At 53.6% G+C, this 27,852-nt stretch overlaps 2 protein-coding genes across 2 annotated transcripts in view; both read left to right on the top strand.

The window, feature by feature from the left end:
• ZNF598 (zinc finger protein 598, E3 ubiquitin ligase) overlaps positions 1-27,852 on the top strand; it is a 181,614-nt gene that overhangs the window by 116,155 nt on the left and 37,607 nt on the right. The gene's annotated exons all lie outside the window — the stretch shown is intronic.
• HS3ST6 (heparan sulfate-glucosamine 3-sulfotransferase 6) lies at positions 1,227-27,077 on the top strand. The gene is made up of 2 exons (XM_054271060.1): positions 1,227-1,591; positions 26,441-27,077. Exons 1-2 carry the CDS (start codon positions 1,227-1,229, stop codon positions 27,057-27,059), a joined length of 984 nt encoding a protein of 327 aa, XP_054127035.1. The 3' UTR covers positions 27,060-27,077.

Raw genomic sequence — 27,852 nt, 5'->3', positions numbered from 1 at the left:
GGCAAAATGGGGGAAAATAGGGGAAAATGGGGGAAAAAGTGAAAACATGGGGAAATATGGGGTAACATGGAAAACCAAGCAGAAATGTGGGGGAAAAAAGGAAAATACAGGGAAAATGTGTGAGAACACAGGGAAATGTGGGAAGTGTGTGAAAACATGGGGAAGCATGGTAAAAATGTGGGAAATGTGTGGAAATGTGGGAAAATGTATGGGAATGTGGGAAAACATGGAGTAACATGGAGAAATGTGGGGTGACATGGAAAACCAAGCAGAAACATGGGAAGAAAAAAGAAAAATACAGGGAAAATATGTGGGAAGCATGTGAAAACATGGGGAAGCGTGGTAAAAAGATGGGAAAACGTGTGGAAATGTGGGGAAAATGTGGGGAAAAATGAAAACATGGAGTGACACAGGGAAACATGGGGTAACATGGTAAAACAAGCGGAAATAGGGGGAAAAAAGGAAAATACAGGGAAAACATGGAGTAACACAGAGAAACGTGGGGTAACACGGAAAAACAAGCAGAAACATGGGGGGAAAAAGGAAAATACAGGGAAAACATATGAGAACACAGGGGAATATGGGGAAGCGTGGTAAAAATGTGGGAAAATGTGTGGAAATGTGGGTAAAAATTAAAACATGGAGTAACACAGGGAAATATGGGGTAACATGGAAAAACAAGCAGAAATATGGGAGAAAAAAGGAAAATACAGGGAAAAACATGTGAGAACACAGGGAAATGTGGGAAGCATATGAAAACATGGGGAAGCATGGTAAAAATGTGGGAAAATAGGGGGAAAGGGGGGAAATAGGGGGAAAATTGGGGAAAACGTGGGAAAATAGGGGGAAATTTGGGAAAAAATGAAAATATGGAGTAACATAGGGAAATATGGGGTAACATGGAAAACCAAGCAGAAACGTGGGGGAAAAAGGAAAATACAGGGAGAACACGTGGGAGCACAGGGAAACGCGGGCAAACGCGTCCCATGTGCGGCAGGGCCGGGTGCCACAGCCCCGCGTGGGGGGCTCCATCCACAATCCCCGCGGGGACCCCGCGTGTGCCGCGCCCCCTCCCCGCTCCCAATCCCCTCCCCGTCCCTTCCCCGCCCCACGCGCGTGTCCTCGCCCTCCCCCGCCCCGCGTGGGGGCGGCGCGGCCGGGCCGGGCCCGGGGGGAGCTCGGGGGGCCGCGGGGCCGGGCGGGGGGCGCGGGATGCGCGGCCCCCGATGGGATGTAGCGGGCGGCTGCCGGGAGCCGCCGGGGGCCGCGGCGCCTCGCTGCTGCTCACCATGATCCTGTTCTTCACCTACTTCTTGTCCTGCCTGCCCGGGCCCTGCGAGCCGCTGCCGCCCGCGCTGCTGCCGCCGCCGCCGCCCGCCGCGCTGCCCGCGGGCCCGGGGGAGGCGGCGGCGGGCGCGGGGGGCGCGGGGGGCGGCAGCCGCCGCTTCCCCCAGGCCATCATCGTGGGCGTGAAGAAGGGCGGGACGCGGGCGCTGCTCGAGTTCCTGCGGGCGCACCCCGGGGTGCGGGCGGTGGGCGCCGAGCCCCACTTCTTCGACAGGTGCTACGAGAAGGGGCTGCGCTGGTACAGGTGAGGATGCGGCGGTGGTGTTGGGGGGGCGGGGGGGTGAGGGGGTCGGTAATTAGCGCGCTGTTAATTGCTGCACGGGTTAGGATGTGGTAGGTCCGCAACAGGCGGGTCCCGGGAGAGAAAGGGGGTCCGGGGGGCAGCTCCGAGCCTCGCCAGGGTTGGGGCTGCTTTTGGGGGGCTGCCGCGGGGAGAAAAGCGGTGTCCTTGTCCCCGTGTCCCTCCCTGTCCCTGTGTCCCCCCCGTCCCCGCGTCGCTCCTGTCCCCACACCTCCCGTCCCGCATCCCGCCTGGCCAGGGACGCAGCCGGCAGCAGAAACGCGCTCGTTTCACTCCGCAAGCTTTGAGATTTTAACCTTTAGTCCTTCATCCCCAGCCGTGCCCCCGTCTCCCCACCGCGCTCCTTTAGGAATCGTTTTATTCGTGTGGTTTCTGAAGAACAGAAATGAGCGAGGACCTCGGGCTTGATCCTGAGCGAGTCGCGGGATCCCCTTGGGCAAAGGGCAGAGCTGGGGCGATCCAAGGGGTTTGTGTTTTGAGGGTTTCCATGGGATTGAGCTCTTGGGGCGATAAAGCGTTCGGAGGAGCAGCTACTGTGCATGTGGAGTGTATTAAACTCCGTCTCCCGGCCAGCTCCGGAGCGCTGGGCCAAGGCGGCCGGCAGCGATAACTCCCTGGAAGCCGGGGGTGGAATCTGAATCTGCCCCGTTATTCTGAAGGCAATCCAAACGTGTCGATGTAGGAAAGCGCCGTGGTGTTCTCGGGGAAACATCTGAAAATAATCACAGCAGCAGCTCTCGCTGTCCTTCCTGCCTCCCCATCCCGCCCTCCCCGAGCCCCGCGTTTCTCTCTCTCCATCCTTGGGGGAGGCTGCAGCTTCCCAGCCCTCGCCCAAGCAACAACCTGTGAAAAATCAGCGTCTTTAATGGAAAGAGTCATTTTAGCGGTAATTTTACCCGCAGACTTTCAGCTCTCCGAGCCCACATCTGGGGCTGTAAAGTTACGACTTAGCACACCTTCAAAACCCCAGTAAGTAGCGGCGCTCATTTTTACGGCTGCATTAATATTGCCGTGATTTACGAGCTCATTCCTCGGCTCCGCGCCGCTCCAGGAGCATTAATGATGATCACCAATCTTTTTTGGGGTGAGGGCTGCGAGCTGGCTCTGGCTGCTCGGCAGAATGGGGCTTTAATGACTGCGAGCGCATAATTAAAGCGGGGAAGATGGAGCGCTTTCATATCGCTCGGGAGGCTCGCAGGACGGAGCGCAGAGAAGGAGCAGAAATAAATCTGAGTTTGGATGGCTCTGTTGCGGGTTTTAGTGCTGGAAGCGCTCGCAGGGAGCCTGGCCTGACACCAGAAACGGGGTGATCCCGCATGTGGTTGTGGTAAATTTGGGGAAATGGAGCGGGGATGGTTTTCTGGGCTGGGGAGAATCCGCATCCTCCGGGGCGAGGCAAAAATCGGGAGGTGTTTTACTGAACTCTGCATAAAGTGTGGTTTTAATCACACACACACACACAAGCATTTCCCTTCGCTTCCTCTCCTCTCTGCCTCTTGTTTTGTCTTCTCACAAGACCTCGCAGCACCGAGGGATTTCATCCCCGGCAAAGCCAGACAGAGCTAAATGTTTAAAGCTGGGGTGTGCTGCAGTGGAGGGGAAGAGGAGCTGGACAGAAAATCGGGTTTTTCCTATGGATATCTCCAAAGTGGCGTAAACATTTTTAAAATATTTGAACTTGCTAGGAAACCGAAATTACACCAAGTGCTTCTCACGCCAAGATATTTGGCCCGAAGGCACCTGTAGGTTGTTGCTTGTTTTGAGTAAATGTGGAAGAAGAATTCCCTTGGAAATATCACTCCAGAATTATTTTGTTGCTCTGTCCCGTAGTGATTTCCCTGCTCTGGCAGGAGCATCTCCTCGTGGGTGATGAGTAGTTTGTTGTAAGTTACTGACTGAAATAATTTATTCTTACTGGATTGTTTTATTCAATTTAAATTTGAAATGGCCCAAAGCCCTCATTGGTTTTGGAGTAGCAGTGAAAAGAAAATGTTCTGCAAAAGCATCTCCTACAGAATTCCTTGAGTTACTACAGCTTTAGCTAATTCTGAGAAGATTAAACACCTTTTTGAGGCTGCAGCATAAATGATTTAATGGCTGATCCAAGCATGATAGGATGCTTTCTCCTCAAGCAAAACACAATTTTAATTTATTTTTTTGGCACTCAGTGCTGCTTGAAGGAAACCTAAATAAAAAGAAGAAAGGATGCTGGGGTGTGGGGGTCCCCTATGGGAGCCTGGGACTGTCTGTGTGTGTTTTGTGGAAATGCAGGTGAGGATAAATGGTAAAAACTGAATTGAATCCGAGCAGTTTGGGGTGAGATTCAGAAATCTTGGAAGTAAAACTTGGAGCACCTGTGAAGGTGTGGGGCCAGGTCCTGCCTTTGCCCGTGGGGATGGAGGAGAACAACATTTATGGGGTGAGGGGGTTTGGCAGGATCAGCTCAGTGTGAATGGGCTTTCCCCTGGCTCGGGGCTCAGTGTGGATGGGATTTTCCTCTGGTTCGGGTTTCCCTGCGTGGTCTGGGGTCCCTGTCCCTCTCCTCCATCCCATCCTCCTGCTTTTCCCAAGAGCCAAAGGAAGGTTTAGGCAGGAATGGTGCTGGGCCGGGGCTCCCTGCACTCCATGTGTCCCTGGGATTGAGCTCCTACAATCTGTAGGGATTGTAAAGAATCCCCAATTTTAACACAGTTTGCACCAGAAGCATTAAAAAGTACCATGGGATGTCCGGTAATTGTCCCTCTGCAGCCACAGGGACACGGGGAGCTGCAATCCCACCGAGCATCCTCAGGCCCTGCAGAGCCAGCCCAGAGCTCCGACACACTCCGAGGCCAAATTTAACTTTTCATTGTCATTTTCCCGTCCCATCCAACACGAAAGCTGGCATGAGGAGGGAGGAACTCTCCGTGGGTTTCCTCATCCCCCTGCGCTCCTGCTGGGCTGTCCCAGCTCGGCAGCACCTCCGGGAAGGTGCGGGGGGAGCAGAGAGCCCTTCCCCGCCCGTGGGCTTCGCCCCCTCCCCTTCCCCAGCCCCATTCACAGGAGCTCGCAGCGCTCTTGAAAGGCTTCCAGCATTTCTTGAGGCAGACTTTGTTATCTCGGAACCTCGCACCCCTTTGAGCGGCAGGGGCAGGACGCGGCTGCGGCGCTGCTCTTTTGACTTTTGCCGGCAGCGTTATTGGCAGCTGAAAAGTGCGGCTGAGTGGGTGCCCGGAGGGGTTTTTGTGTGTGTTGTGATTGCACAGACAGATCGCGACACTCTATAGCCCTGCTGAATGGGAGCGGCTCGTCCGGAGCCACCAGGCTGCGATTTGGCACCGCTTGCAGGGCCAGCTTGGCTTGGCTTTCCTTTTGGGAAGCGCAAAGGTGGGGACGGACAAAGGAATCCGGGCTGGCGATGCTCGGGCTGCTCCGGGACGTTATCTTTATTCATTGGCACCGCTAATCTCCCCTCCTGATGGACTGGGTTTCAGGCTCAGAGCCGCCCTTGTTCTCCCGGGCCGCTCGCAGACACTCGGCCCCGCAGCTTCTCGCCTCTGTTTCTTTGCGATATTTTCTCCTTTTTTTGCTCTTCCATTCACAAGTGAGACCTTTCTGTCTCAGCTTCCCGGATCCTCACCCCCGTGTTTGGGAAATGAAACCCCGAGTACAAAGAGAACATGCGGGAAACCTGAGAAAAAGCTGATTTTAACTAAGAACAAGATACACTAAAGCTTTTACTGAAGGCGGAGTGTTTTGGATCGGCTTTTATGCGCTGTTTTAGCCCCAGCCCTACCCTTAGGACCAGGTTTAAGCTCTGGGCAGCCGGATGGGTCTCCCTGATGATGTACCCTGTTTTCTGCTCCCAGCACTTGGGAAGCAATCCATAATTCGTGCAAAGTTTGGGTTTCTGCAAACTGCTTTCACGTGGGATTAAAAATAGCTTTTACTGCCACGATGAGGAATTAACATTTCAAACCATTTAAAGAGCTCCCAGGCAGGGATTGCTGCGGGTGGGGAGGGACAGGGGCTGTGCCTGTCCTGATTTGGGGGCTCGGGGATGGGGTGAGGAGGAGCTCAACCCTCCTGCCCCCCATTTTCATGCTGTTATTCCCTGATTTCCACTCGGCCGCGTTTTCTTCCCGATCCCATCAAGTGCTTCTTGCTGAGCCGAGCAGGTTTGGGAGCCTGAGTTTGGGAGCCTGAGTTTGGGCCTGAATTCGAGCCTGGCTCAGCCTCCAGGCTGAAATGAAGTCGGGCTGTTCCTTGTGCTGCTGCTCAGATCGTGTCAGGCCCGAGCGATTGGAGCTGCGTGTTAATGTTGGCTGGGATTTTGGGGATAAAAGCTGCGACTTGCAGGGTGGAAGGAGCTCTCCCCGCCTCAGGAATGCTCTCCCTGTCTCTGCTCTGTTAAATAAATGGGGGGATTGCACCCGGGCTGGGCAGGGGGTGTGCAGGGGTTAAGGATTTCACATCTGCCAGGATTTCTATCCCAGGCTGCTTAAACACACCCAGAAATCACAGGGCTAGTTTAAAAAAAATAACATTATGGGAATTAATACCTTTGGAAAAGGCTTCTTCATTCCTGTCCTTTCTCTGGTTGTAACCTCAGGGGGTAGAAATTGAAATATTGAAACGTGGCCTTTTTTTTTTTTTTTTTTGGTCCTTGTAACTCCAGAGAAGTTTTGAAAATATGTCAAATATTGCCAAAAAAATTCACCAAGAGCCGGGAAAGCCACAAGGCTTCTGTTAGTGGAATTACTGCAAGCTCGGAGAAATAATCACTGCAGTGTAAAGGAAAGTTTGGGAGTTTCTCCTGCGAGGCATTAGGTGGATTTCTTTCCCCTGGATTTTTTCTTGATTGTGACAGAAGGTGGAAAAGGCCGGTGGATTTAGAGGGTGCTTTCATGCAAGGAGAGACAATTACTTAAGAGAGTTCAAAGCTTATTTATAAAACAGTAATTACCTTCCCCTGGGACGGAGACGGGCAGCTCTGGCGGCGGGGAGGGGGTTCCAGCACTTAATTGGCAAAGATGCTTAAAAGCTTCCTCCTGACCTTTTCAGAAACTTTCTGCTGCAACAGGCTCGGGCAGAGATTGAAAAGCTGCCCGGGGAAAGGCCAGGTTTAATGCCGAGACTTAGCTCTAAATGGCTTTTCAAAGGGCTGTGGAAATCCTCCTGCTAAGGGAGCTGGGGGTGTCGGAGAGAGGGAGGGATCAGGGATGGATGGATGGATGGGTGAGGGTTGGATTAGGGATGGGAATGAATGATGGAATGATGGATGGACGGAGGGATGAGGGATGGACAGATGATGGATGGATAGGTGGATGGATGGACGGATGGACAGGGATGGATGGGTGAGAGTTGGATTAGGAATGGGAATGAATGAATGATGGATGGATGGATGGACGGACGGACAGATGAGGGATGCTCCTTGTCTGCAGGACAGAACTCTAGGAACAGGGTGAAACTTGGGCCTGGCAGTTTCCCTCCCCACATCCCGGCTCTTGGGATGGCCAAAATATTAAAGTGAGGAGCACAGGGATGCTCTGAGGGGCTTCTGTGGGGCCTGGTTGGAAGCCTGCTCTGGGGGGTGAAGGCAGCCAGGGCTGGTCCATGCTGGGCACTGATTTCAGATGAGTCTTTCCTTTCCTGTGGGAATTCATGGAATGGTTTGTGTTGGAAGGCACCTCAAAGATCAGCTCATCCCACCCTGCCATGGCAGGGACACGTCCACCATCCACGGCTGCTCCAAGCCCCAATGCCCAGCCTGGCCTTGGGCAGTGCCAGGGACCCACAGCTCCTCTGGGCACCCTGTACCAGGGTCTCCCCAAATTCATGAGGAACAGCCCAGAACCCCCAATCCCACCATGACAAACTCGTGGTGGTCGCAGCCCTGAGCTTTCCCCGTGGCAGGGTTGAGATCTTGGCTCAGGTTTTACACACTCACATTTTGAGGTGATGGTCCTGAGTGGGACATTCACAGCAGCTCCTCGGACTTCCCCTCCTTCTCTGCTCAGAGACAGCTCAGATCACAGGAATCCTCCAAATCATTCATGCATCCCTCAGTGAGTGACTCTGACTCGTTTGAGGTGGAAATGTGGATGTGGCACTGGGACGGTGACGGGGCACAGGGGAGCTGTGGGGTCCTGCAGGTCACCCCAGGACTCGGGGTCAGTGTCCAGCTCCCTGTGATTCCAGGGCTGGTGGAGAGCAGGGATGAGCCAGGTTTGCGTGGCTGGGATGGTGCAGAGCCATGGAGAGCATCCCTGCTCCTCCACCACAGGCTGTGCCCTGACCTGGAGCTCAGGGAGTGCTGGTCCCGGGCTGAAATGTAGGGGAAATGGCTGAAATTCAGAAATATTCACTATCTGGGCTGTTAGAGCCCCAGCACGGGATGTTTTCGGCAGCCTGGGATGAGAGCAGCACTTTGGGAGTGGGATGAGCTGCCGGGCTCCTCCTGGGAGTGACTCTGGTGTGCTCCACCAAGGAAATCTCGTAATAAACCCCTCTCTCCCTGCCAGCAGCTCGCAGTGAGGGGGTGGCAGGAGCCTCCCACGCCCTGGGGCTGCTCTGCATCTTAGCACACAGAATTGATCAGGAGCAGGAGGGAATTACATTCATACAGTCACTTGTCACCGAGGTCTTATTAGGAAGCTGCGCTCATTAGTGTGGAGAGAACAAGGCTGTGACCTTGTTAAGCTCCTTGGGCAGGGAAAGGCTCATTGACCACTTTGCTGCTGATTTATCACCGGGCCCCTGAGCTGTGTGTGGCACACCTGGCCCCGGGCACACCTGCAGGGCTTTTCTGTAGCTGGAGTGAAGAATTGGCGTCCCCTCCCCTGCCCCGTCCACACCCTCCAGGCTGATCCAGCCGGGAATTCGCAGCCGCGTTATGCAAATAAAATAAAATAAATAAATAAAAGCAGGCGGTGATTGATGGGAAGGGCCAAGGCAAGTGACAGGGCCCGTCCCCGGGGGGCACATCCCGGCTCTGCTCCTGCCTTGTGCAACCTCCCAGCTGCTCCAGAGCCGCGGCGTCCCAAAGCCATCCCAAAGCTGGGCTAAAGTCATCCCAAAGCCATCCCAAAGCTGGGCTAAAGCCATCCCAAACCTATCCCAAAGCCATCCCAAACCTGGGCGAAAGTCATCCCAAAGCCATCCCAAACCTGTCCCAAATCTGTCCAAACCCGTCCCAAAGCCATCCCAAACCCGTCCCAAAGCCATTCCAAACCTGTCCCAAACCCGTTCCAAAGCCATCCCAAACCCGTCCCAAAGCCGTCCCAAACCTGTCCCAAAGCCATCCCAAACCTGTCCCAAACCTGTCCAAAGCAATCCCAAACCTGTCCAAAGCAATCCCAAACCTATCCCAAACCCGTTCCAAACCTATCCTAAAGCCATCCCAAACCTGTCCCAGGGCTTGGCTCAGCTCTGGGGACAGCTTTGGGCACGGCAGGAAGGACATGGAGGGGCTGGAGAGTGGCCAGGGAAGGGAACGGGGCTGGGAAGGGGCTGGAGAATCCCTGAGGAGCCGGGCAGGGGCTCAGCCTGGAGCAAAGGAGGATCAGGGGGAATTTCTGGCTCTGCACAGCTCCTGCCAGGAGGGGACAGCCGGGAACAGGGACAGGAGCACAGGGAACGGCCTCAGGCTGGGCCAGGGCAGCTCAGGGTGGGATTTTGGAAAAATTCCTTCCTGGAAGCGCTGCCCAGCCCTGGCACAGCTGCCCAGGGCAGGGTGGAGTCCCCATCCCTGAGGGGATTTAGCAGCCCTGTGGATTGTTGGACTGGGTGATCTTAGAGGGCTTTTGCAGCCATGATTCCACAAGCCCATAGTTCCTTCTGGGGGTGAAATCAGGCCCCATCAGGGCAGGATCCCGAAATGCCTCTGCCATCTCCACAGATTATTTAATTCGATTTTATTTTCCCCTCTCTGGAGGCTTCTGTAGGTGCTGCTTGTGCCCGAATGTTTCCCTGTCCCCACCTGCCCCATCCCGCCTGAATCCCCGGTAATTCCAAGTGACAAATGCCCCCTCCAGGGCCACCCTGCCAGGCAGGAAATGTCCCTTAAGTGGCGGCCAAAGAAATCCTGCAGTTCCCGGAGGGGCTCGGTCAGTGCCATCGATCGGCCACTTGTCACTGTCAGCACGATCGGGGAGGGGACACTGCTGTCCATGGGGACACTGCTGTCATACTGCTGTCCTGGAGAGGGGACACTGCTGTCCCCACTGTCCCCAGTGCGCTGCAGTCTCTCCAGAGCTGTCCCCGCTTTTCCTGTGAGTGCCAGCCCAGTGGGACAGGGGAAGGGGGGGTTCATTCTTCCTCCGTCGCTCCTCTGCTTCCCAAAGTCATCCCCCAGAGCCACACAAGCCTGAGAAAAATTTGGAGGGGCCGCTGCCAAGGACTTTGAGGCGAGGTTTGGGTTTTGTTGAGGGCAGGCAGGGTTTGTGTGCATGAAAAGCCGAGTTTGGGGGAGGGACAGGCAGAATGTCCCCCTGCAGTGCCCGAGCCCCGAGCGTGACAAACCCGCATCTGCCGGGACACAAAGGAGCCGGGAAAGGGGATGGGATGGGATGCTGCCAGTGGGACAGGGACACAGCCCATGGGATACAGCCCATGGGAACAGGGACACAGCCCATGGGACACAGGGACACAGGTGTCCCCATCCTGCTCTGTGGGATGGGACACAGGGCTGGGAACAGCCCAGGAAGGGCCCTGCACAGTTGGAGCTCTGGATACTGAGAGTTTGGGATTTCTGTGCTGACAGACTCTGACTCCCAGGAGGGCACTGAGTTTGTCCTGAGGCCCTTGAGAAAATTCCAGAATTGACGGATAACACCAGGATTGCAAGTGTGCAGTTGGTTAGAAGTGTGCAATAGCACAGTGTCAAAAACTTTAAATTTTAGAATACAGTAATATATAGAGAGCTAAGATGCAAGTTTTAGGACAATAACTAATCCTTCTTCTTCACCTTCTTCTTCATTGAGCGGTGTTTTGGGTTAGGGTTGGGGATTTCACCTGCTGTGCTCAGGCACTGCCCTGCCCTGGTATCCCAGGGTTTTTTGGGATCCTGGCTGCCCCTGGCTTTGGGGTTTGTTTGGAGCTGGTGTGAGGGAGTTTGGGGAGCTCAGAGCTCATTTTGGATGGTGTGGGATGGATGGATGGATGGATGGATGGATGGATGGATGGATCCCCAGGCAGGGGACAGGGCTGGGACCCCCAGTGGGTCACCCTCGTTAGCCTGAGTGTGACATGGCAGTTAATTACCCCCTGTGCCATCAGAGGGGACGTGTGGGGCTGGTGCCACTGTGGCACCGCTCCGTGTTTGATCCCCGTCTCGTTACAAGGCAGATAATGAGGGACAGCCTTGCTCTGGTCTTGGTGTGAATATTAAAAATTCATCTTGGGCTGCTTTGAGGAGGATCAGGAGCGTGTGAGGGTGCCCTGCATGCACGGGGCTGAGCAGGGATCACACCCAGGCCTCGCTCATGTTCGAGCTCATAAAACTTGAATTACTGAGCAGACACTGGCCAGGGGAGATTCCTTTCAGCATTAATCACTCTGATGGTGCAAGACCTTTTCTAAACATTTTTTTTTTCTGGGCAAAATGCCTTTAAATGAAGGCTCAGAGGCTCAGTGAGCACCTAACTCCAGCTGTGCCCAGCTGTGTGAGCCTCATGTCAGCGCCACAACCAAACAAATTCCTGCGAGTGTCAGCACACACCTGGCTGTGGGGGGTTTCTGGTTTCTGACACCCAGGGCTGATGGGTTCCAAGCTCAGCTGTGTGTGTGTGATGTATCCAGCCCTGACCCCATCTCTGATGGGTGCAGGGCTGGGCAGGGCTCTGTGGACAGAAACCTGGCTGTGAGACCCTCTGGGATCACTGGGGAGCTCTCAGGGACAGATCTCACTCTCTGCATGCAGCTGGACAGAAATTAAAGCACGATCTGGGTGGAGGACAGGGTGGGAGCTCCTCTGGTTTAATTCGGAATCCTCAGAGATTTGATGATTTTTGAGCCATGGAGCCTTGGCACGGGGGAAGTTTCAGTTCTTGCTCGAAGCCAGCGTGTCCTGAAGACAGGAAAACTGTTCCAGGGACAGGAGAACCTTGGCCCATGTGAGCATGCACAGCTGTGCTTGAACACAATCCCAGTTTGGGCTGGAACTGGGCTGCAGGTGTGCCACTGTCAGATTTTTTGGAAAAATCCCCTTGCCCAGGATTCTTCTCCTGAGAAGAAAAGGGAAACAGTAATTATCTGATTTGCTTCTCCTGTGTTTTGCTGCTTTGGAATGTGTTTGGAGATTGTTTCATTGGATTGTGGTGTGAGTTGATTTCACTCTTTGGCCAATTATGGTCAAGCTGTGTCAGACTCTGAAGAGAGAGTCATGAGTTTTCTTTATTATCTTTTAGCCTTCTGTAAGTATCCCTTCTGTATTCTTTACTATAGCTTAGTATATAAGAATGTATTATATAATATATAGTAACATATAATATATAGTAATATATAATATATAAGAATACTATATAATGTAGTACCTTAAAATAATAAATTAGCCTTCTAAGAACATGGAGACAGATTCCTTCCTGCCATACAAGAGAGGTGGTTCACGATCTTCTCACCTGCAGAAAAACCTCAGCAACAGAGGTTAGGAAACCATTTGGAGATGTAAACATCTCCCAAACCATCTACCAGGCCAAAACAAAAAACCCCAAACCACCTCCCAGGCCCCAAAAAACCCCCCAAACCATCTCCCAGGCCATAAGAAGTCTCCCAAACCACCTCCCAGACCATAAAAACCCCCCAGCCATGCTGGCAGCCCAGTGAGGAATGGTGGTTCCTGTGGTTTGAGGAGCTCAGCAGGTCAGATGAAGCCAGGAGGGAGCAGCAGGAGCTGGAGGTGCTGCAGGTGCCCCACAGCCAGGCAGGTCTGCCCAGCCCAGCCCAGGCTGAGCCCCACACGTGCTGTCACCGTGCAGGACAGAGGGGAGCAGCCCTCAGAGAACAAGGGGAGCTGCTGCCACTTCAAAACCCGCCTGGGAATTGATGCCAGGCCTCCAACGGGCCGATGCTCCTTTCTTCTCCCCGTTAATTAATTCCTGTGCCTGCAGTGAGTTTCCATCTCTTATTTGTGTGGCAATCAAAGGCTGCGAGCAGCGAGGCTCACATGAGGAACAGACCCATCCAGACCCTTTTTTTTCCTCTTCCTGCATCACTCCTGGCCCTCTCCTGGAGCTGCCACGCTGCAGCTGAGGCACAGATGCCCAGAGATGGCTTGGCTGGGGCAGGAAGGGGCAGCAGAGCCCAGGTTGGCTCCCAGCAGGTCCCCATGGCTGTGGGGAGGAGGGAGAACAGGGCTGGGATCTGCTCAGAGACACAAATGGGCATTAGGGGGTCACCTGAGAGCGCCTGGGGATTTACAGCCTCCTTAAAAGGGGATGGGGAAAGCAGGGAAGGTTTGTGGCATCTGCATGGAAACCCTGGCCTGACCCTCACACCCCAGAGAGAGAGAGATTAAATATCCAGGGATGGTTTGGGGGACAGCCCTGCACATCTGGGGGAGAGCCCTGCACATCTGGGCATGGCTTTGGCTTTGGGAGATAGCCCTGCACATCTGGGCATGGCTTTGGTTCTGAGGGAGAGTCCTGCACATCTGGGCATGGCTTTGGGAGAGCCCTGCACATCTGGGCATGGCTTTGGTTCTGAGGGAGAGTCCTGCACATCTGGGCATGGCTTTGGGAGAGCCCTGCACATCTGGCCGTGCTTGGGCTGACACCGAAGGCCCTGGACCTTCCACGGGATCAGGGAATTCCAGACTGGATCGGTTGGGAGGGGCCTTAAAGCTCCTCCAGCTCCAATCCCAACACCTCCCACCATCCCAGGCTGCTCCAAGCCCTGGCTTTGGACATCCCAGGGATCCAGGGGCAGCCACAGCTGCTCTGCAGATCCATCCAGCCCCAATATCCCACCCAAATTCCCCTTTTCCAGTCTGAAGCCATTCCCTGTGTCCTGTCCCTCCATCCCTTGTCCCCAGTCCCTCTGAGCTCTCCTGGAGCCCCTTTGGGCCCTGGAAGGGCTCTGAGCTCTCCCTGCAGCTTTCCCTTCTCCAGGCTGAAAAAGGAGATTTGTGATTCAGGGAAAATATAAAAATTGTATTTTTAGGTGACTTTTATGTAAAAAATCCCAACCAAAATACCTGTGAGGGCAAAGGCATGGTAGAAGCAGAAACTGCAGCTGCATCAAGCTGGAAATCCTAAATAATCCCAAAATAACCCAGGCTGCAGGTTTGGAAGCTGCTTCTTTCCCTTGTTTGAGAAAAGGGAGAAAAAAATGAAACCTGTGTGTAAAGCCTGTTGCAAGGAAATGAATTGCAAATAAGAAAAACAAATTGGAGTTAATTCCCCTTTTCCAGCACGGCTCCATTCAGTGTTCTGGGAGCCAGGGGATTTAGGGATCTGCAGATAGCTCAGTGTTTTTGGGTAACAAGTACAAACTGTAGCAGCTTTTAAGGCTTCAGAAGCTGTTTTTGATTAGGATCCTTTCTTTTGACAACTTTTTTTTCTTTTCAGGAAAGAAAAAAAAAAGGAGGGGGGAGGAGGAAAGGGTTTTTTGTAACAGAGTTGGGTTAGAGATGAGGGGAAAATCTGTTTGAAATATGCAGAGACCTGAAAGCAAATCTTGAGTGAATAATAAGTTTAACTGACCTTAAAATATCCCATTGCCATGAGGGATTTGAGAGTAATACTTCAAATGGATTTTTGATGAGGCTCTGCAGGCTGTGGGGAATTGAATATTTTTACCCAACACGTTTTCTTATCTAAAATTTTCACAACAACTGAGGGGGGAGAAAAAAAACTATTTGGGAATGCCCAGAGAAGGGTTGGGGTTGTGTTGTTTTATTCTAAAGCTGCTGCTGGGCAGGGAAAAACCAATCTGCTGCAAGGTCACTTTTCAGAAGGACTTTAATTCACCAATATTTGAATTTAATCCTGGAGCAGGATTCCTGGGTGGCACCCTTGGCATTCCTGGGTGCTTTCCTCATTGGGAAAATGGATTTACCTGATCTTGGGGGTTTTCCTCATTGGGAACATGGATTTACCTGATCCCAGGGGGTTTTCCTCATTGGGAACATGGATTTATGTGATCTCAGACGTTTTTCATCATTGGGAACATGGATTTACCTGATCCTGGGGTGTTTTCCTCACTGGGAACATGGATTTATGTGATCTCAGACGTTTTTCATCATTGGGAACATGGATTTACCCGATCCTGGCGTGTTTCTCATGGATTTACCCAATCCTGGGGTGTTTTCCTCACGGGGTCCTGGCCAACACAGCTGCATCTTTCCATGGAAATGTGCAAGAATTCCTATTTTTAATCCTCCTCCTCCCTCAAATCCAGCTGGAATGGGCCGGTAGGATCTGACAGGGCAGACAGCTGGACAGACAGACAGACAGACGGAGCGTGTGATTGCTCCAGCCACACTTCCTTAGGAAACCAGGCTAAAAATAAGCAAAATCCAGTTCTTTCCCACAAATGGCTGCAGTTGCCACAAAGTGAGGCTTTTCCAGTGGAAAGAAGTGTTTTGTTAGAGAATTCCCAGTTGTTCCTGCTGGAACAGGGAGGGAGGGAGCCCTGACAGGACAGATGGAGCCCCCATCTCCATCACCTGGGAACCCCCATCTCCATCACCTGGGGCTCACCCAGAGCTCTGGGAGCTGCAGAAAATTCAGGATATCCTGGAATTCCAGCGTGGTTTGGATTGGAGGGGCCTTAAAGCCCATCCAGAACCAAAGGCAGGGATATTTTCCACTGTCCCAGGTTCTCCAAGCCCTGTCCAGCCTCTCCTGGGACATTCCTGAGCCTTCCCAACATCTCCACAGCCCCTTTGGCCGTGGCTGGAGGAACAGATTTCCTTTTTTTTTTCGTACTGCAAAGTGCATAATCCAGCCCAGCTCCCTCCTCAGGGGGGATTCCCTTCACCTGGGGACCAGCTGGGCAGCAGCATCCCCACATTCCCAAACCTCCCACGAGGATTTGGGGGGCTGCTCCCCTCCCTGGGGCAGGGTGAGGGGCTGAGCCGGTTAAGGACACCAGAATAATTTGCTCCATGCTGGGGTTCCTCTCCCATTTCCCTGCCACTGGGATGGGATGGCACAGAGGAGTTTGGGAATGGTGGCTCCCATCCCTGCCAGGCTGTGGGTGAAGATCCTTGCCAGGAAATGAGGCTTTTTCTGATAGTCACAAAAAAAAAAAAAAAAAAAGCTAAATTTGTTTCCCATCTTCCCTCAGGCTGGATTACAAATTTGACCCAGATGGGGAATCTGTGTTGTTTCTGTGGAAAACTGGATGCATTTTCCTTTTCCATCCCAAGGAGAGCAGCGTGACAGCGTCAGGCCCGAGACAAACGCCACAAAAATCAGTTTGGAGGAGAGAGGACAGAGGAGCTGCTGCAGCCTGGAGCACCCTGAGCTGGGTGGGACACGGGTGGGATGTGGCAGAGAGAGGCACAACCCGCTCTGGGGGCACACAGCGGCTGAGGGTGGCCAGGACAGGGGTTTGGGGTGACACAATCCCTGTGAGCCCCCAGGGTGAGGGCTGCAGGTTTGGGGTGCAGGTTTGGGGTGAGGCAAAGTAGAAATTTTCCAGGGTAGAAATCCATTTTGATTTAGGTGAAATTCCTGCTCCCCCTGGCTGTGCAGGAGCAGGGTGAGGGAGGGGACAGACAGGGGACACCCAGCCCTGCCCATGGTGGCCTCGGGGCCATCTGGAGAGCCCGGCTGCCCCTTGCCGGGCTTGGCCCCATCCCGAGATCAAATAAACACAAATAGCCTGAAATTATTCATGGCTCTGGGGACTTGTCTGCTGCCCGTCAGCAGCTGCTGAGCAAATCAGGGCAGCTGTCAATGGGGCAGCGGGAGGGGCTGCCTCTGCCTGACATGTGTGGGCAATTCCTCCTCCTCCTCCTCCTCCTCCTCCTCCTCCTCCTCCTCCTCCTCCTTTCCTTCCTTCCTCCCTTCCTTCCTCCTTGCTGCTCCCGCACCTGCGGCACCGGGACGGGCAGGAATTCTTTGGCTGCACCCCGGGATTGGGACAGGGAGGGAACCCTGGGAGCCACAGCCAGAGAGGGGATGGGGGTCCTGCCCTGGTTAATTAGGCTGGGTTAATTAGCTGGGAGTTGGCGGGCTGGGAGTGACTCCAGGCAGTGTCCTCTGGGACGGATGGATGGATGGATGGATGGATGGATGGATGGATGGATGGATGGATAAGGGATGGATGGATGGATGGATAAGGGATGGATGGATGGATGGATGGATGGACGGATGGATAAGGGATGGATGGATGGATGGATAAGGGATGGATGGATGGATGGATAAGGGATGGATGGATGGATGGATGGACGGATGGATGGATAAGGGATGGATGGATAAGGGATGGATGGATGGATGGATGGATGGATGGATGGATGGGATTTTGGGAATAAATCCCTCCCTGGAGGGTGGGCAGGCCCTGGCACAGGTGCCCAGAGAAGCTGTGGCTGCCCCTGGATCCCTGGCAGTGTCCCAGGCCAGGTTGGAGGAACCTGGGATAGTTGAAAGGTCCCTCCCTTGCTTTTCCTTCTGCTCAGCCAAGCATCAGGAAGTGGAGGAATTCCTATTTCTGCTGTCTGTGTAACTGTAAACCTGGAAACCCTAATGATTTTTGTGACCTTTTTATGCCTTTCCTCTCCTCCATCAAGGTGGGAAACCAGGCAGGACCAGCCTGTTGCTGTGAGGGGATAATTTAGTGAGAACTAATGAGTGTAATTTTTAAATTTGTAATTGAAACCAAGATCTTTAGACAGAGTGGTCTCAGGAATTTTTTCTGGTTTTTTAGAGAAACCTTGGGCTAGTCAGGGTTGGTGGGGTCCCCTTCCGTCCCCAGCAGCTCCAAGAGCAATTTTCCTTTATTTATCGGCGCTCCCAAGGACCCCGGTTCCCAGGGGGATAAAATCTGTCACCAGTGTCTGTGCTGCAGGTTCACAGGAGGGTAATTTGTGTTTCCCCTGCTCAGACAGCAGGTCAGGTCATAAAGCACCAGATCCACGGGGAGGGGAGAGGCTCTGTAAAGGCTGCCCGTGCTGAAAGGTGCAATAATCCCCCGGATTACTGCCGGGGGAGCTGCAGGGAAATTTACTGCCTTGCAAAGGGATTATCCCAGCGCCGCCGCTGCCAGCGGGTTCTTTCCCTTTCTTTCTTAGAGGAAGGAAGTTTTTCATTGAATTCCTGCTGCTGGAGCCACCGCGGGGCTGGGAGGGGAGGGATTGGATCCATCCCACCGAGCCGGGGTTATCCCATCTCCCCAGGTTATCCCATCCTATCTCCCTGGGTTATCCCATCCCATCTCCCCAAGTTATCCCATCTCCCCAGGTTATCCCATCTCCCTGGCTTATCCCATCATCTCCCCAACCAGGTGGGACAGTGAAACTGGAGCTGGGCTGGGATTGAGCTGCTGGAGGGGTCAAGATTGCTGCAGAGGGATAAAACAGGAGAATGGATAAAGAGGAGAAGGGATAACCAGGAGGAGGATTAAAGGGGAGAAGGGATAACCAGGATGAGTGATAACCAGGAGGAATAACCAGGAGGAGAGATCAAGAGAAGGGATAACCAGAAGGAGACATAACCTGGAGGAGGAATAACCAGGATGAGGAATAAAAAAGAGAAGGGATAATCAGGAGGAGAGAGAACCAGAAGGAGGGATAGCCAGGATGAGGAATAAAAGGGTGAAAGTATAACCAGGAAGAGGAATAAAGAGAAGGGATAACCAGAAGAAAGGATAACCAGGAGGAGGAATAACCAGGAGGAGAAATAAAGAGGAGAAGGGATAACCAGAAGAAGGGATAACCAGGATGAGAGATAACCAGGATGAGGGATAACCACGAGGAAGGATAAATCCTCTCCAGTGCAGCTCCAGCTGCAGGAACAGCCTTTGCTTTACTTTGAGCACTCCAACCCCGAGCATCCCCTCCTGCGGACGGGGACCAAACCCAAGAGCTCCATCCCCCATCCCGAGCAGAGAACGGGGCTGGGAGCAGCTTCCCAGGCTGGAGCTGGAGCTCAGGGCCACTCCCGAGCTCCCGAGTCCTTCAGCAGAGCCCCCTGGGATTGGGGAGGGTTGGTTTTGTTTGATTTCCTTCCCCTGGAAGGCAGGGGAGGGGGCTGGGGCAGGCAAGGCCTTTAATTGTGTGCAATGAAGGCTGACAGTGCCGAGGCACAGCCTTTAAAGGGGGTACTGAACCTTTAATTCCCGAATAAATCATCTCCAGTCTGTTGCTCCTTCATCTGCAAGCTGTTTGAGGGGACACACGGGCGCTGCTGGGAAGGGTCACCGCCAGATCAGAGCCCGGGGCTGGCCCGGGTCACAGGCAGGACACCTGCCACAGGCTGTCCCCTCCCTCCGGCCCCCAAAGGGACACCCAGAGGGGAGGAGAGGACATTCCTGGCTGCTGCCATGCTGGGAGCTTCATTCCAGAGGGAGGGAGAGCTGCCAGGGCAGCCCCGTCCTCAGCGGGCACAGCCCAGCCCAGGGTCACAGCAGGGTGGGCACGGACCAGGCCCCATGTCCTGAGGGGTTTTGGGGATTCAGTGCCCCATGTGAAGGGTTTTTAGGGATTCAGTGCCCCATCATGCTTGGGCACATGCCAGTCCCTATTTTCTGAGGGGTTTTTGGGGATTCACTGCCCACCAAGCTGGGCACCTTCCAGCCCCCATTTTCTGAGTTGTTTTTGGGGATTCAGTGCCCCATCTGAAGAGTTTTTTGGGATTTACTGCTCCACCAAGCTGGGCACCTTCCAGCCCCCATTTTCCGAGGGATTTTTAGGGAGTCAGTGCCCCATCATGGTTGGGCACATGCCAGTCCCCATTTTCTGAGGGGTTTTTAGGAATTTAGTGCCCCATCAAGCTGGGCATGTGCCAGTCCCCATTTTCTGAGGGTTTTTTAGGGATTCAGTGCCCCATCATGGTTGGGCACATGCCAGCCCAACCATCTGAAAGGTTTTTGGGCATTCAGTGCCCCATCATGGTTGGGCACCTTCCAGCCCCCATTTTCTAAGAGGTTTTGGGGATTTAGTGCCCCACCAAGCTGGGCACATTCCAACCCCATTTTCTGAGGGCTTTTCAGGGATTCAGGATGACACAACCCCCCCCTTTCCTCCTCCTCTGGGACTCTTCATCCACCCAAACCCAGCCCAGGGACCCTTTGAGGTGGCACTTTGAGGAGAGCTTGGGGGTCTCTTGTGTGGGCTGGTGACCCCCCAGCCGTGGTGCTCTGTGGGGTGAGGGGGAATTTGGGGTTCTGGGGGGCAGGAGGAACCCCTGGGGATGCCCCAGCTGGGAGCACGACCCGCCAGAGCCCCTCGCTGTGTGATGTATCAAACGGTAATTAGGAGCAAAGGGCAGAGGGGCGCAAAGGAGCATTAATAAATTATCTGCCTGCCTGTTAATTGACGTGTCTCAGTCAGCCCGTGGTGGAGCCCAGGGCTCAGCTCCCCTTCCAGCGCATCCCGGCCTTGTTACTGCCCTCATCAGCATATTCAGGGCTCCCTGCTTAAAGCCAATTAGCTCCCGGCCAGGCCTGATTGGGAAGCCGCGGCCTCATTTGCACATTTGTGAATCGGTGAAAGAATCAGAAATAATGGGGGCAGCTCGGGGGTGGGGAGCGCTGGGGGGGCTCTGCCAGGACCTGCCGGGGAAGGCGAGGGGCAGCAGCTCGGTAATTAGGGGGAAAAGGAACGTGGGCTAATTTAGTCCCGGGCGGCTCGGGGAGCTCATCCCTCCCGGTTCATCCCTTCCTAGCTCAGCCTTCCCAGTTCATCCTTCCCAGCTCATCCCTTCCCTGTTCTTCCCTCCCGGTTCATCCCTTCCCAGCTCAGCCTTCCCAGTTCATCCTTCCCAGCTCATCCCTTCCCTGTTCTTCCCTCCTGGTTCATCCCTTCCTAGCTCAGCCTTCCCAGTTCATCCTTCCCAGCTCATCCCTTCCCTGTTCTTCCCTCCTGGTTCATCCCTTCCTAGCTCAGCCTTCCCAGTTCATCCCTTCCCAGCTCATCCCTTCCCTGTTCTTCCCTCCTGGTTCATCCCTTCCTAGCTCAGCTTTCCCAGTTCTTCCCTCTAGCTCATCCCATCCTTTCCCAGTTCATCCCTTCCTAATTCATCCCTTTCCAGTTCATCCCTTCCTAGATAATATTTCCCAGTTCACCCCTTCCCAGTTAATATTTCCCAGTTCATCCCTCCCAGTTCTTCCCTCCAGCTCACCCCATCCTTCCCCAGTCCATCCCTTCCAGTTCAATCTTTCCCAGTTCATTTTCCCCAGTTCATTTTTCCCAGTTCATCCCTTCCTACCTCATCCCTCCCAGTCCATCCCTTCCCCAGTTCATCCCTTCCTACCTCATCCCTCCCAGTCCATCCCTTCCCCAGTTCATCCCTTCCCACCTCATCCCTCCCAGCATCCCTTCCCAGTTCATTTTTCCCAGTTAATCCCTTCCCAGCTCATCCCTTCCAGTTCAATCTTTCCCAGTTCATCCCTTCCCAGTTAATTTTTTCCAGTCCATCCCTTCCCAGTTCATCCCTTCCTACCTCATCCCTCCCAGTCCATCCCTTCCCAGTCCACTCCTCTATGCCCTGCGCTGGTTCCTGTGGGAAGGAGAGGTCCTGGAGAGCCCAGGGATGGGGTCACCCCTGGGATGGGCTCAGCCCAGCTGCCCCCCCATTTAGGGATTCGGGGCTGCAATTCCCATTCCTGCCCCTCGCACCCTTTTCCCCAGCGGAGGGGCAGCAATTTGAGCTGTCTGCAGGAGAAGGTAGATATCTCCACTCAGCAGCTCCAGTGTGACGCCCGGAGAGCCCCATGGGCACAAAGGGAGCCTTGTCCCGGCTGTGATAAACCCGGCCAGGATTCCTCTGCAGATCCGATGGCACCGGGCTCTGCCTGCAGGATCGATGTCCCGAGCCCTTCCCGGTCCCAGACTATTTTACATTCACACAAAAACGGTTCTGTCCTTGGCCTGCTGCCTGTCACCCTGCCCGGGTCTGTCCTCTGGTGTGATGGTGTTCACAGGGGTCCCAGGATGAGGGAAGAGATGAGAATGTTGACTCCATGTTTCAGAAGGTTTGATTTATTATTTATTTTATTTATTTCGATTTATATATTACATTAAAACTATACTAAAAAAATAGAAGAAAGGATTTCATCAGAAAGCTGGCTGAGAATAGAAAAAGAAATGATAACAAAGGTTTGTGACTGAGATAGTCCAGACAGCTGGGCTGTGATTGGACATTAATTAGAAACAACCCCATGAGACCAATCCCAGATGCACCTGTTGCATTCCACAGCAGCAGATAATCAATGTTTACATTTTGTTCCTGAGGCCTCTCAGCTTCTCAGGAGAAAAATCCTAAAGAAGGACTTTTCAGAAAATATCATAGCTACACCTGGGTTTGGGGGTGTCCCCTGCCCGCCCTGGGGCTGGCGGAGCTGTCACCCCTGAGCTGCTCTGGGTTTGTCCCCAGCCCCATCCCGGTGCCTGGAGGAGTCACTTTGCCCTGCAGAAAGCTCTCAGCCATGTCCCCTCTCTGGCACAAACCCCTGCCTTTCACTCCTTTTGGCTGGGCTTTTTGGTCAGGGCTCGGTTTGTAAAAATAGTGATGGAGAGGGGATTTTTTTACCCCCCTTTTTGGTCATTTTGGGGTTTTGGGCTCTCGCAGCTCAGGCAGGACCTGTGTCCATGTGGAAATTCCTCCCTGGCAGAGCCTGTGCTGCTCTCCTGCTTTGGGCTGGGATGGAGTTAATTTAACTGCTGGAGCTGCCCTGGGTGATAACTCAGCGATGCTTTGGGCTGGAGACTCGTTTATCTCCTGAGAGTGCATCCCCGTCGGTGCTGGGAGGAGTTCTGCTCCAAAAATCATCAGGAATCGTGAAGCAATTAACTCTGGAAAGTTCTGTTGGCCCGGTTTTTGAAGTCTGCTTTGATTCCCTGCCTGCTGCGGCTGTTAATCACTATTTAATGCAGCTCTCTGCATTTTTATCATCATTTTATCTGCTGTAATTTATTGTGTGCTACCTTAACCGAGGAAGCATTTTCATGTGTTGAATGTCTCTGTGCAGGAAACCCCTGCTCCGATGCCTCTCAAGTGCCAGTTTTATTAATTAAAAACAAACATTTATCACTTAACAGAGAGGCAAAAGGGGTTTTATCCCTCCTCCTGGGCACATACACTCTGGAAATCCCAATTCCTTCCAAGGCTCCCCATTGCCGTGTCCGGTACCTGCAGGCACTGCTTGGAATTCCCAGGGTGCTCTCTGAGGGTCAGGAAGAATTAACTGTAAATTCAATTAACTGTTAATTCAATTCCTAATGTTTGGGTTAAAGCGGAGCCCAGCAAAGCCGGCTCTGCTCTTTGCCGGTTTGAGCCGGAGCTGGGTATTATCAATAATTAACTGTGCTCATTTAGGGGAAGTATTGGGGCGTTAATGAAACTGTGAAATGTTTAATTGTTGTGCCAGGAGCTGGGGCTGCTGAGGAAGAGGAGGAGTGGCACAATTAATGGCTGTTCCCGAGGGGATCCCGGGATGTCCCTGGGATGGGGAAATTCAGGGATGGAGGTCCCCGCACCCATCAGAGCCATAGGAACCGCTGGGAGACCCCTCCCAACCCTGGTTTTCATTAAAACTTCTGTTAATTACCTTGTAATTAGGCTGTGGGTGGTGTGGATGGCCCTGGGAGGCTCAGCCTGGCTGGGATGTCCCTGTGCAGGACAGGGAGGGATAAGAGGGGTTAGGGAGAGATAAAGAGGGGTTTTCCAGAGGGGCTGTGCCTGCCCCATCCCTGGAAGGGTCCAGGGCCAGGCTGGGTCGGCTGAGGATGAGGATGGAGCCGTTCAGAAATGGCAGGGACACACAGAATGGATGCCCCAGGAAGGTGCCAGGAGAAGCTGGTGGAGCAGCCTGGAAAGCCCTGTGGCATTTCCTGAATAGAATTAAAGTTCAGGATGCTCGCCTGGCCAGGAAGCCCCACAGGAGGGTGGTGGAGCTGTGCTGTGCTTCCAGTGAATCCCAATCCCCATCCCGTGGGTTTTCCTGGGCTCTGGGACAGGGATGGGTGAAATCCCTGCTGGGAAGGCGATTCCCAGCAGGAGCTGTGTGAGTCAGCCTCTGGTGAGTGCAGTTATTTGGGGAAAAACCGCTGGAAATGATGGGAAAAGCAGCTGTGGCTGCCCTGGAATCCATGGGCACCCACTGGTGCCAAACAGGGGCTGTGCTGCCAGGTGAGGGTACCAAGGACAGGAAATGCCTCCAAAAATGCCGGTACTGTGCAAAAATTAAAATAAAAGTGGTGAACAGGGGGAAAGCCACAAATGGGTTCTGCTCTTGCTTGGGGGAGGGAGCTGTGCAGGCCCAGCATCGCTCACAAATGCTTTTAATAAAATGTTCTTTCCTGAGTCCAGGGGAAAAATCCCGGAAACCTCAAGCTTTCCCCATGACATAAGGAGCAGATGCTGCTGGGCACAGCCCTGTCCCTGTCCCCAGCTCCCTGCCAGGCACAGCCCCAGCACTGGGATGCAATTCCCAGAGAATCCCCGGCTCTCCCTGGCAGTGCCCAGGGCCAGGACGGGGCTTGGGGCACCCGGGGACAGCAGAGGGTGTCCCTGCCCTGGCAGGGGTGGCATCTGTGAGCTCCCTTCCTGTTGGGGGAGATGAAAGAGGAAAGCCTTATAAATATGATTGCCTGGCAAAAGATGTTGAGAATATGCAAACTATAAGTGAGATTGAAATGAAAGCAAGCTCTGAGATCCCTCAGTTACTGAACAACTGGAAAACAATGGTGTGGCCAGCTGAAGGTGATCCCCTTTTGATGGAACAACACCCTCAGCTTGCAGACAGGCCCAAGGCTCAGAGCAGACCCTACAGCTTGGTAGAAGGGTCCAAAGAGGAGTTTTTAGGGTTTAAAATGTAACACAGTGTGGTAATGCAGTGATTCTTATAGGCTGTATGTAAATGCTGTAGGATTTGTATCTTGTACTGGATTGGTTAGTGAGAATCAGAATATTCAGCACAGAAGAAGATTTATTGTATTGGAACGGGAACTTGGCTGTCTTAGCTCTTGCCTCTTAGCTCTTACTTTTCTATGCTCTTACCCCTTTTACTCTCTTATGCTTTTACTCTCTCACTCTCTCATCCTCTCTCCCCCTCTCCTCTGGGGCCTGCTCTGAGCTGTGGCAGCTCCCAGCAGGGCCCTGCACCCAGGCCCTTTGCAATAAACCCCAAATCCCAGCAGGGCCCTGCACCCAGGCCCTTTGCAATAAACCCAAAATTCCCAAAGGCCCCTGCACCCAGGCCCTTTGCAATAAACCCCAAGTTCCATGACCAGAAGAAGATTTATTGCAATGTAACGGGAACCTCACTTTTTCTTTACCACTCTCTTTACCTCTCTTTCTCTCTCTCGGGCCTGCTCTGAGCTGTGGCAGATCCCAGCAGGGCCCTGCACCCAGGCCCTTTGCCATAAACCCCAAATTCCTGACCAGGCTGCAGAGATCTCTCGTGTCCGTCCATCCCCACCGTCCTACCCCCGATATTCCTACACCTTCCCAAACATTCCAGGATTTTGTGGGGGGCAGCGGGGCAGGTGCCTGTGCTGGTGGCAGGGAGGACCCGCTCTGTCACACGGGGTGACACGGCTGGGTAATTTCTGCGGCAATTAATGCCTCATTAAAGTGCACGAGGGAACAATCAGAGCAGTGAATTTTACCCAGCACAATGGCTGGGCCCTCAGGGGTTTTTTTCTGCCTTTCTTTTGAAAAGGAAACAGTCTTTTTCTGGCTTTAACTGCTCCCTCTCTGGAGGCAGAGGAGGAGGAGGAGGGAGCCTTGGTGGGCACCTCCGTTCCCAGCTGGTGCTTGGGCATCACCTCCGTGATGGGATTTCCCGGGATTTTCCTCTGCAATCCCACGGGGACATGAAATCTGACTGGAGGCAGGGATGAACACCAGCCCGGTCCCAAAATGTTCGTGCTGAGATGGAGCTGGGAGCAGGCAGGAGAAGGGCAGGAGGGATTTGCAGGGCTGGGAAGGGATTCCAAGGGGGAGCAGCAGCCTGCAGGTGCCCTGTGGATGCTGCTGGTGGGACAGGGGGACAGGGAGCTTCTTCCTAGGGACACTGGAGGGGACAAAGGGAATGCTGAGATGGGCAGAGAGCCTGGAGCTCAGGGAGCTCCTAGGAAGGGTTTGAAGATGCGAAATGACCAGAGGGGTGTGACAAGGTGGGGCAGGAGGGAAGAGGAGATGAGGCTGTGGCTGGGTGTGGAAGTTTGCAGGCAGTCCCAACATGGGAAGAGATAAGAATCTGACTCCATGATTCAGGAGGCTGATTTATTATTTTATGATATATATATTATATTTAAAAGTAAACGATATATTAAAACTATACTAAAAGAATAGAAGAAAATGATTTAATCAGAAAGCTTGCAAGGAAAAGAATAGGAATGGAATCATAACAAAAGTTTGTGTTTGTCTGAGACAGCTGGGCTGTGATTGGCCATTAATTACAAACAACCCCATGAGACCAATCACAGATGCACCTGTTGCATTCCACAGCAGCAGATAACCATTGTTTACATTTCATTTCTGAGGCTTCTCAGGAGAAAAAATCCTGGCAAAGGGATTTTTCAGAAAATATCACGGCCATAGCCGGGAAGCCCCTGAGCATTTCTGGGTTTTGGGGTTGCTCCCACCCATTGTCCCATCAGGTGGGAGCAGCTGAGCCCTGACCGTGTCTGTCTGTCCTCAGGAGCCTGATGCCACGGACCCTGGATGGCCAGATCACCATGGAGAAGACTCCCAGCTACTTTGTGACCAAGGAGGCGCCGCGGCGCATCCACAACATGTCCCGGGACACGAAGCTGATCGTGGTGGTGCGCGACCCCGTCACCCGCGCCATCTCGGACTACACGCAGACCCTGTCCAAAAACCCCTCCATCCCCAGCTTCCAGGCCCTGGCCTTCAAAAACCTCAGTACGGGACTGATAGACACCAGCTGGAGCGCGGTGCGGATCGGCATCTACGCCAAGCACCTGGAGAACTGGCTGCAGTTCTTCCCCCTCTCCAGGTTCCTGTTCGTCAGCGGGGAGAGGCTGGTCAGCGACCCCGCCGGGGAGATGGGCCGTGTCCAGGACTTCCTGGGGCTCCAGAGGCTGGTGACAGACAGACATTTCTACTTTAACGAGACCAAGGGCTTTCCCTGCCTGAAGAAGCCCGAGGGGGGGAGCAGACCCCGGTGCCTGGGCAAGTCCAAGGGGCGGCCGCACCCCACCATCGACGGGCAGGTGGTGCAGCGCCTGCGCGAGTTCTACAGACCCTTCAACATGAAGTTCTACCAGATGACAGGGCAGGATTTTGGGTGGGACTGAGCCCATGCCCAGGGCACGCTGCCGGGCTGGCACCTGGGCTGCCAGGACTGCGGTCCAGGGATGTCTGTGGTCATCATTGTCCAGGGATGCCTGTGGTCACTGTGATCCAGGGATGTCTGTGGTCATTGTGGTCTGGGGATGCCTGTGGTCATCATTGTCCAGGGATGTCCATGGTTACTGTGGTCCAGGGATGCCCGTGGTCATTGTGGTCAAATGATGCCTGTGGTTATCATTGTCCAGGGATGCCCATGGTCATCATAGCCCAGGGATGCCTGTGGTCAATGGATGCCCATGGTCATTGTCCAGAGATGCCTGTGGTCATCATGGTCCAAGAATGCCTGTGGCCATCATGGTCCAGGGATGCCCATGGTCACTATACTCAAGGGATGCCTGTGGTCATCATGGCCCAGGGATGCCCATGGTCACTATACTCAAGGGATGCCTGTGGTCATCATGGCCCAGGGATGCCCATGGTCACTGTGGTCAAGGGATGCCCGTGGCCACCCCACCAGCACCCTCCTCCCTTTGTTCTAATTTATATGGGACCTTTTCTGGCAAGAAACGGACTTTTCTGGAGTAGAGAGAAATATTTAATAAAACCTCAGATGAGCCCTCTCCCCTCCCTGAGCAGATTAAATATTCTTCCATATAAACCTTGCTGATCTCCATTAACTGGGAGCGTTCTGGGTGGGACTGTGGGTTTGTGTGCACGGGGATCGTGGTTCCATCCAGAGTGAAACCTTTGCAAACCTCTGGGACACAGCTGAGGGTTCTGGGGGTCACACAGTCCCTG

This window comes from Melozone crissalis, unplaced genomic scaffold (assembly GCF_028551555.1).
Source record: "Melozone crissalis strain CALT ecotype California unplaced genomic scaffold, PUWL_Pcris_2 ptg000012l_1, whole genome shotgun sequence".
Lineage (NCBI taxonomy): Eukaryota > Metazoa > Chordata > Aves > Passeriformes > Passerellidae > Melozone > Melozone crissalis.
The sequence above is the reverse complement of the archived record's forward strand: the minus strand, read 5'-3'. Positions and strand labels throughout refer to the sequence as shown.